Source organism: Primulina eburnea, chromosome 1 (assembly GCF_022965805.1).
Source record: "Primulina eburnea isolate SZY01 chromosome 1, ASM2296580v1, whole genome shotgun sequence".
Lineage (NCBI taxonomy): Eukaryota > Viridiplantae > Streptophyta > Magnoliopsida > Lamiales > Gesneriaceae > Primulina > Primulina eburnea.
This window is the reverse complement of record NC_133101.1, coordinates 56,860,532-56,871,201: the sequence shown is the minus strand read 5'-3', so window position 1 is coordinate 56,871,201 and position 10,670 is coordinate 56,860,532. Positions and strand designations below refer to the sequence as shown.

At 36.2% G+C, this 10,670-nt stretch overlaps 1 protein-coding gene across 3 annotated transcripts; it reads right to left on the bottom strand.

The window, feature by feature from the left end:
• Positions 1–3,447: 3,447 nt before the first annotated feature.
• Positions 3,448–9,981, bottom strand: LOC140832794 (uncharacterized). 3 transcript variants are annotated; one of them, XM_073197011.1, is made up of 12 exons: positions 9,475–9,981; positions 7,902–8,298; positions 7,633–7,810; positions 7,353–7,492; positions 6,081–7,281; positions 5,882–5,982; positions 5,391–5,535; positions 4,556–4,624; positions 4,425–4,470; positions 3,970–4,338; positions 3,691–3,770; positions 3,448–3,583 (listed from the first exon to the last, which is right to left on the bottom strand). In XM_073197011.1, exons 1-10 carry the CDS (start codon positions 9,542–9,544, stop codon positions 4,031–4,033), a joined length of 2,655 nt encoding a protein of 884 aa, XP_073053112.1. In that variant the 5' UTR covers positions 9,545–9,981; the 3' UTR covers positions 3,448–3,583; positions 3,691–3,770; positions 3,970–4,030. The 3 variants fall into 3 exon arrangements, with proteins under 3 accessions (XP_073053112.1, XP_073053096.1, XP_073053104.1); XM_073196995.1 differs by having other exon boundaries at positions 9,479–9,981; XM_073197003.1 differs by having other exon boundaries at positions 3,567–3,583; positions 3,691–3,795; positions 9,479–9,981.
• Between the last annotated feature and the right edge of the window lie 689 nt (positions 9,982–10,670).

The window sequence follows — 10,670 nt, the reverse complement described above, 5'->3', positions numbered from 1 at the left end:
CATTCATTTATTGGATGTGATTAAACGTCACGAAATTGTATCTTAGAATGACTTCATTGGTGGGTAAGGAGTTATACACATTAAATGCACAATATATCAAAGCTGTTGTTTAATATATTTTTGATATGCGGTCTATTCACTGTGTCCATTATACTGAGCATTATATAATTGGTGGACATGAGCGTCCGGTAGACAAAATAGTAAAGCTGTTGTTTGATAATATATCCAATTTAATGTTTGCTTGTAATTTTGTGTATTTGTTTGACAAAATTGTAATTCATAATTTTATGATTATTATTTATTCTACACATTTTCATATCTTACTTCTCAATTTGTCGGAATAGCTTTATTACACTAGCCAGCACTCTGGCTACAAAGACTCAGTTCATGCATGCAGCACAGCATCCCTCCATCAAAATTGATCGTGTAACGTAGGAAATATGTATTAACGATAAGTCTATTTTAAATTGAATTTTTTTAAAAATAGCCTTATTTGCTATACAAATTATTCATCACGTTTTTAATACATAATGTTTCATAACATCATTTCAGGAAAAATATCTTCGTAAAAACTTCAAGAAAAAAAGAAAAAGAAAACCATCATCAGATCTTCAAGTAAAATAAATCTTCATCGTGAACTAGATGAATTCATGGTTGTAAATCTGCAATTCCGTGTCAACTCACCTACTCATACAATCTGTTTTCTACTCAGCTGTGGGTATTGTACACAATCCTTTATTTCAAAATTGAATTCCATTTTCTCAAAAAAAAAAAAAAAGAAAAAGAAAATTAATCTCCTATTTTCTATACAAACAAATGAATTCAAGAACCAAAATCACAACACTAAAACAAAAAAATCAACTGTACCTAGTGGAAATGATTCATCTCCTGGCACAATTCTTACAGCACCCCACACTGTCATCTTGTTCTTTAGTGGTATGTACCGAAGAAAATGTTCTATGCATGCATACGTGCTAATTCTTTTTTAGTTCACCAAAACTCTCTTTTTCGTCGTACAATTTCCGGAAAACAGAGTCAAGCTCGGGAAATGCGGACAAGAGTAGCAACTGAAGAAGTTCAAACGCCAGCTGCTTCATGAAAACAGATGACTGTACATAAAGATCAACAGTAATTGATTAGTCATGATGCAGGTAATACTACATACGATTCATAATGCATGCCAACTGGTACGGAAATAAATACTAGATATTAACTTGTGTCAACAGCGACATCCTTAAGTATCGACCTTCGTGTGGTATATTTGTGGCGAGACATAACCGTATAATCTAAAAATAGCAAGGGAATAAAAACAAGAAAGATGCAAAAGGAGATAGAGGTAAATTATTTTCAAGTCATAATTTTTAAAACAATCTACATTTGACATTTGCATAATCGACCACTAAAATGTGCTTTCAAAATGCCACTGAAAAAAGGAGACGAAAAGCAAGATTCACGTCATATGAGCCAGCTATGCGAACAAATTCAGGTTAAAATAAAGTTAGTATGGCCTAGATAGATTATGAAGATAAATGGCCTTAAAGAACCAATGGAAGTTTAAAAATGAGTAGTTGAAGCAGAGGTTACCAACTAGAAAAAACGTCAATTACAGGGGCAAGATACAGCCCATAAGTAACGTACCTTATCTAAGTGAAGTACTAATTAAGACATGATTAAGCAGATGTTAATCATGCATTATTAAGTAAGTGATTAATTGAGGATCAGCATGTTGGGATCCACCAAATTTAGAATGAACCACCCAAATTTTGTAGCTAGTGTCACTCAGAGAGAGTTCCGGGACACACAGATCGAGACGTCATCAGCAAGCTGACAACACATACAGAGCCTTCAACAGTGATTTAGAATCATTATGAAAAATTTTGAAATATGTTTAGTAATTCAAGATCTGACATGATAGCGATTTCAGTATGTTGATATTGAATAAGTTCCGTCAGATTGTTTCAGTAAAGTACGTGATGTATTGATTGAGATATCCAAGTGTAGTGTACACACTTATATGTTGCACATTTATCTGTTGTGTGATACTTGTTTTACTGTTTTGACATATTATGCACGACATATCACGTTGGACATGATCTCTTGAGATATATATCGTTTGTTTGGGTGGCTCAGCCTTGTTCTATATTGTGCTACATTGTCCGAAGGGACTCGCGGACTCTAATGACCTGGACATTTTAGATCCACGTCTCGATGACGAGTGTAAGAGCCAAAACATGTCTATGGCAGATCATGGCAGATTAGAGACTACGCACTCAGGTACCTCTAGACTGAGCATGAGATTCTAGACTTGATCCTTGATATCCGAGCATATTGCATTTCGCATGTATCATATCGATTTGTACACTTGCACACTCATACATTCTCGTATTGGACGATTGTCGCTCACGTCCTTTTATTCATCTTGGACACCCCACATTCCATGGGACAAGTCTTAGGTTGGACGGTTCGGACGGTCAGGACAGTGGCCAGAGTAGTTGGATTATCGGTGGTGATCCAGTGGAAGATTTATTTGGTTTCTCGTATTCTCGTGCAGGATTATAAATTTCATATGATTGAATTAACGTTTAATACTGAGATTTTCTCTATGTTTTCGTTTGTGTTCTAAAATGATTAAATTTCTTGGTTTCTACCGTTTAATTATTGATATTAAGTTTAATTATGAGTGCTTACTAGTCTGTTGAGTAGTGACTCAAGTAAGGACACTATAAGTAATGTCATAGAACACATTCGTAAATTTTCAATTATGATGAATCAATCATGTATTCATGATGTGTGTACCATATGATAAAAAATAAATCTGAAATCAGAATAACCTGAAAGAAATAGTAGAGATCCTTTGCGCACTGTTCATATTCCTTGCGTCCAACAAGGCCTACAACAGCAGCTGGTGCCTTATCTGCAGCAGATTATCAAATTCAACAGCACAAACACGTGGCTGCAATTGAAATTAGGATACAGATAGGTCATAACTTATTACCAATCATTACTTCATACACAAGTTTGGCTCGCCGCTCAGCTTCTTCTGTTGTATCTCCTCCGTGTTTTGGACATTTTCTGGTTGAGGTGAGCAGGGAGTGGAATGTTGGTCACTAGGAGAATTTTGTACTGAGCTTGCAAGTTGTGGCTGCTGTCGCCTTGGATGCTTTGTTATGAATATCCCATCAGGCCACAATAACTATGAATATCATACAGGTAATAAATATTATTGTCATAATCATATTTTGTATTGGTAGAACAGCATACACAATGTAAATGTTCATGGTCAAGTAGGCAAGGACGCTCATAGTTCAAAAGTGGAAAATCTTATTTAGTAACTTTTTTTTACCAAAATAACCTCTCAACCGATTCCATGAAGCAAAAAAGGAAAGAAATAAAAACAACTCTACAAAGATGAATCATAACGGAGTCTTTTTTAATGATGACATGTACCGTCTCCAACCGCCGGATTCCGGAAGCAACAACTGATCCATGTCGCAGAAGCTGGATTTTTCCAATCAACCAATCATCAAAGGCGTCACCCATTCCCAATTGTAAAACCTGCTTGACCACCCAAAAAACCTTTCTCCTGCAAACCGCTCAAAATTGTGCAAATCAAGAAGGACAGAGTGGGTTTGAGTTTAGTTGTACGAACAAACCCCATATCTGCATGTATAAAAATTTCACAATTTATACCTAATCCATCCACCATCCTTGAGCTGCAAAATAGCCTCAACAAAATCCAGTAAAGGAACACTTAGGTTTGGCGGCACCCACTGATTGAAGAAAAAGAACTGATCACTACAAGATCAACAAGCAAAAACTGGGGATAACACAGCAACATCAACAGGAGACGGATAACTAGTTCTACAAATCATAATATTCGATAGCCATTTTGCATAAACCAAGACTAAATAGAGGATAATGTTTAATGGCTTCAACACAAAGCAAATACGTAGAACATATGTAAATTACCTCACTAGGAAGGGTTGCATCAGAGGAAACATAAATGTCATCAGCATAGAGTGGAGCTCGCCTAGTCTCCATTTGCTGTTCTCTCAATGTTTGTTGCTGAAAGAGAGTTCTTTGGCTCTGAACTTTTGAAGTCAGCGTTTGACTCTTGAGAAGCCTTTCTTACTTCTTTTTCAGGCTTTTTTGCTGAAAGAGATTGGTCTCCCGCTTTCAGTTTTGAATCCTCACAACCATGATTGTCCTTGATACGTGATTCTGAATGTTGGTTCTCATTTCTGAAATTTTCTTTCGTGGAGGATATTGGATCACTGACAGGCTGAGCGTACTTCTTATGCCCCTTGTTCTTTTCATATAGCGCGCCTTTCAAGTCAACTGAAACACAGAAACAGTTTGAACATGTAAAAACATAAAACTGGAAACATGTAAGAAAAAATCTGCTGTTTAGAAACTTGGTTCACCTGGAAAAGTTTCGATGATGGATAATGAATCTGAAAAAATGTACGTCTACAGCATTTGGACATAATAATAAGAAGCTAACAAAAATATAAAAAAGGGTAACATGAAACAGAAAATGCAGGTGACATCAAACCTGAGAATCGACACTAAGGAAATCCCAAACTTCAATGGAGCAGGAAATTTTTGGAAGCTGGAGAAGGTTCTGCACAACAATGGAAAGTCAAAGAAATATCATCTCCCAGAGACTACACCATTTTCCTTGTTCACATATGCATGTCATATCTAGTACAATTCTTGTGCAATTGTTGACATTGGCCGTTTGCAGTCCAGGGATAAAAAAAAGGAATTTCCCAGTACAGAAATATAACATCAATTACATGAAAAAGACGCTACTGGATTACAGTTCTATAGAAAAGATATAAATGGTTTTCAAGCTTCAATTTGGAAACAAAAACTGAAAAACCAGTATAGTCTTCATCATCCCAAGGTTTGTTAACAATATAATTATCAAAACCATCTTATAAGCATTAAGAAACTTTGCCAAGAGGTTCATCTTCTAAGCTCTTAAGATATCTTATATCAGATGTTACTCACTTCCTCTTAGAATTTATCACTAATTTCTTTAAAAGCATAACAAATTAAAGATCCTCTGGTTGCATACTGGATAAATCTTCATGGCTAACTATAAAAAACAATGCCAAGTAGTTCATATTCTAAGATCTCAAAACATCCTATCAATATTCACTTCCTCTTAGAATTTATCACCTTCTAATTTATTTTAAAGCATTATTAAAGATCCTCTGGTTGAATACTGGATAAATCTTCAATGGCTCTCTAAAACAAGGGCCAAAAAAAATATGAACCAGATCAAACTAGACATCTGAAGGAGACAGAAAATATAAAATGTAAAGTAACAATCTCAAGAATGAAGAGAATGGGAAATATATTGAGTGTAGTAGAAGTATGACCTTCAAATACTGGTCAAGTAATGTACAACGTTCTTGAATTACGAATACATCTAGACCAGTTGACAGGAAATGCTTCGGGGGCAAATGGAGATAATACTCTGGAAACTCTTTAAGGCGCCTATGTAACTCCTCAAAATGTTGGAATCTGTCAAGATGATCAAATTGAATTATGTCATGTGCTTTACTGCATTACACAATTCTTCATGTATATAGGCTACTCCCTCCGTTCAGGATTCAATATTGCTACTATTTTTCCCGTTCTCCCTTAATAGATTTTCCTCTAAAATATCTGAGGTATATAGTATTCTACATAAATATTCTCCAATAATAATTCTGAAGGAGATATAGAAAGTCAAAACACTGACTTTCCCTCTCCCTCAAAACTTTACCATTTAAATGAGGATGATCAATCCCAGAAATGGTATTATTCACCCATTCGAACAAATATTTATCATACAGCGGATATATCGGAGTCATATCTCATTAGGTACCTTCTTTTGATAGTCCAACTGTTATTATTTACATTTGTCACTGATATGGAATACACAGTGAATGTTTTGGATCCACTCTTGACAATATTGGCGCCCGATACCTGCAAAAAAAATTGCCACTCACATCGACCACATCCTCAAACTCAAAACATGCAAGCAAGTTAAGGGTATGGGTTCATTTATGATCCAAAAGGTGTACCTCACATCTTAGCTTGAAAAAAGAATCAGCAATAATTGAATTTGTCGCTGAATTCACGGCCAACTTATGATTTATAGGTAAAGAAGCATCCGGAAAAGATGGTGAAGTTGTTGCTTCACTAAAAGCTCTACCTGACAGCTCTGTCTCACTATCATCACTTGAATCTCCAGGCTTGTCAACTACATCAGTTGAGTTAAGTACATCCTGCCCATCTCCCAATAGGAAACTTGTTCTTTCACCCTCTTGCCACAAATGTCCATTATAACCACTTGGTCTAGATCTCTTCTTTGCAGATTTATTTCTGTGCAACCTTTTAGTGATGAGGTGACCTTTTTTTCCCTTTATATTACTTTGACCGTCAAGAGTTTCAAGAGGATGATGAATGTGACTGAAATTTCTTTTATTTTTCGCATCCCAGACTTTAATGGCAGGTGAGTCGAGACCAGTGACATTGCTGGTGTCTTCACCCTCAGAGTAACTGCTGCTCCAGGATTCAACTTCTTCAGAAGGCAGACTTCTATCTTCATATTCCCCTTCATGTAAGGAAGCTGAAGCTTGATTCTCTTTTGTCAACGTATCATTATCCCCAGGGTGTTTGTAATATCCAGAATCAAGAATACCTTTATCCAAAGAACCACCACCCATTGCTTCCGATTCATTTTTCTTCTGCTTTGGCAGCTCCACTGTGTTAGATAACACCCCCGACGAGTTCCTCTGCACAGGATCAGCCAGTTGATCCACATCTCCCTTTGTTCTGTAGTTCCTTCCCTTTTCCCAGATATTGTCTAAATGTTCAGGGGCCAAGGAGTCTATCTTTTTGCGTGAAAACACATTAGGAGAACCACCCGACACTTCCCCAGATCTGGGTAGTTGGATATCTCTACAATCGCAGTTATGAATATCTGGCAAAGAATTCCAAGAACGGGTAGACCGTGTATCCATGGAAAGCAATGGATCCTTAGAGAAAAGTGTCCCACTCGTATTTTCCAAGTCAAGATCCCGATCACCTTTCGTATTCTGATCTTTCAACTTTACCAGTTCAACACCGTTAACAGAAGGATCTGTAGACTCTGTAATATCTTCAGATGATACCTGTGTGGATCCATTAACACTAGATTGTGATGCCATACGAGTTGCATTACCTACCATAGCAGTCTTGTTTGCAGAAATAATTAGAGATTCAATCCTCTCATTAATAAACCTGATACCAAATTTGGCAGTGTTAAAAACAAAAGGAGCACATTTTGAAAATTATGATAAATGTATACTCACCTAGGGTTAGCAAGATTTATGACTGGTCGTATTACAACACAAGCAAGGAGTTCCCTGGTAATATTGCGAAACAAGGAACACTTCAAATCCTCTGGTTTGAACGTAAACAAAATGAAGCCATTCATGACATGTTGAAGAACCTGCCAGAATAAAAAATAAAAAATAGAAGAATATGTTACCAGTAGAGGACAGGAAAGGCTGTGTTGGAAGAAATAATAAGTATAGCCAACAGAGTGCCTCAGTGGGGTGGATTGTGAGACAGAGCCAAAGGAGAGACAACCTTATGCTCAGCTTCAGCAGAAAACAAAGCAGGATGCAGTTTGTTATCTGCAGCGAGAACAGACTTCAGTTCAACGTCTCTCTCTTCAATTGTCAAAAATCTTGATTGCTGCACCTCAATCTTTGTCTTAGTTGCACGAAAAAGCTCCAGCTGACTGCATAGAATATTGATAGTATCCCTGTGCCAAACCAAGCATCATCCCTTCACATAAATTCAGAAGGTATGGCAAAATATAAAAATCAATGAAATAAATATACAGGGATACAAACCTTGTTAAAAGATCCAAGAGATTGACATTTCTCATGCGACTTGAAATTTCGGCTAGTACACCATTCATTATCAGCACAAGCTCTTCTGGACCTTGTCTATCCGTAGTTATGTGAGAATACCATAAATCTGTCACCCACTCTGAGATAATATGACGAGTAAAATGGTCAAGTGCTTCCTCAACAACAGGGGAGTTCACCTTATTCTTCCAGTCAGACCTTTCACGGATATATCTCGGGCTCTCAAAAAGTTCTCTCTTGGAAGAATTGTTTTCAGATGTTGATTTGCTTTTGTAAGTAGCAGTTTTCCTCCGCATATCAAAATCCAGAGACAAATAGTGAAAAATGATTATTAAGAACATGGCAGCAGGCAAGTTGACTAAAACTGATGAACTTGTCACTGCAAGTAGAAAGACATCGGTCTTGTGAAAACGGGCACAGAGAAATAGAAGGGTTGTCCAACAAAACAAAGTTAATACATGATACAAATATTGAGAATGTAAATTGGATAATGAATAATGAGCTTTAGTGCTGATTTTCTTGGCCTGAATTAAAGAAAGTTCTAACACCAAGTAAAACACTGTGATGCCAGAAGCAAAATAGAATCGGCCCACACTCTGTGATTGCATGACTGATTTTTATCGGCATTTTCAAGGGGAAATGCATTTGATTCATGGCAAAAACACACAAAACAGCATTTGTTTTATGTAAACAATTAATTGAAAACATCGTCGGAACCTCAGCTCCCACAATATAAGCAGAGACCACAGGTATGAAGTATCAAAACATGGCAACAAGCATTGATAGATATGATAGTTTGAGTTCAATTCCCTAAGTCATGCTGGAGGAGGGATTAGATCTCGGATTCAAACATGGAAAATAAATTAGATGTTTGATCAAGAAAAGCTATCAGAAAATGTTGATGAAATAAGGTAAAAAACAAAGTGAGAATTTGTTCGAGAGTATTTAGTTTCAAAGTTACAATAAGCTATATTTTTGTGTAAAATGACAACAAAATGGCAACACGATTGAAATCAAAGCCAAAATCAAGTTTTTGATCACCAATAATTGGAAGAGAGATTGTTGGAACACAAAAATTGCCCTTACTGAAATACACATTGATATGTGATGTCTGTTTTCCCGAATTCCTCGATATAGTTTAAAATATTTGAGTTCCAATTACCAGGTATAAACTTTGGTAAAAACGCTAAACGTTCTTGCAGAGGATCTTAGATGATAATTATCAAACGGAGGCCCTAACCAAGTAACCATCACCTGGTTCGTGAGTAGCCACAGCTCAAGTGACTCAAGCTAATGCTGCTTGAGTAGAAGTGGAAAAGAGCACAACAGAGAAGTAACTTAAAAATGAGAAAATAAAAAACTGAATATTTAGCTCCTTGAAAATGAATAACATGAATAAGGGTTCATTAAAGAACGAAGCTTTAAGAAGATGCACCATCATTTCACTTTAACAAGAAATCCGAGACAGAAGAAATTATGCACCGGAAAATGCTCAATGAGAATCATCATAATGAAACAATCGTCGACTATCCATCTGTCTAGGAAAAAAATTCACCTACATGACATGAAATAGGAGAGCCCCACAACGCACACGACCAAAATGACAATTCGCTTCTTAGCTTCATCGACGAGATCCCTAACGCTCACAGTTGGTATGTGGCCGCTCATTTTCCGACCTCCGGAAACCGCTTACCTCGATCACACCCACCCTAAAACCTCATCCACACTTCAAGTATAAAGCTCCAACAAAACCGAAATCAAAGCATCCAATCCGAAGCAATCACATCCTCAAACCACACTCTTCAGGCCATCATCCAACAATCTCCAAAACACGGGGGAATAACTCAGCAATACGAAAGCCAAATCCACCAACTGAATAACTAATTCGTGCAAAACAATCAATCAAATGAAGGAAATAATCATTGTTGATACACAAATGTCCAATACACTGTGGGGGTTAGGGCTCTTATCGTAATAATTATTTACAATATATATATATACACACACACATTGACGAGGTGCGTAGGAATTGTATAGAATCTGATAAAAGGCGTCGGAGTAACAGCTTGGATTTTGTGTAAGAATAAATCCACCTGTGGGACAATTTCGTCATTTCACACAAACCATGCTTCGTTGTGTAACGCGTGTCGTTCATATTGAAACTCGTGTCATTAGTCAAATCAATTAAAATTAATTAAAAAACTAATAATAATGCACATACAAAGATTTTACGAATAAATTGCAAAAAAAATAAATCATGATTATTTAATTAAATTCTCTCTAAGATAGTCTTATATTTTTAACATAGACGCTCTCGCATTCACAATAAAAAGTAATATTCTTAGCATAAAAAGTAATATTATTTCATGGATGACCCAAATAAGAGATCCGTCTCACAAAATACGACTTATAAAACTGTCTCACACAAATTTTTACCTATTTTAAAAATCAGTACAAAAAAATAAGAATAAAAAAGTGAAAAATGGAAGTTTAGTGGGAGAAAATTTTGTATTACAGATTGTAAAAGTAAGTGGAGAAAGCAGATAATTTTCAAAACTTTTAAATATGTGATTCAGTATACGGGTTTTTTTAAAACTAATTTAAATTTTAAATTTTTTTTCAAAATTAATGCAAAAAAAAAAAAGTGTTGCAAAATTACGGCAAACCGTGCTTACAAAGCACGGACGCTGCACATGTGGAGCAGCGACCGTGCTTAGTAAGCACGGATTGAGTCCACGTTGGCTTATTAGC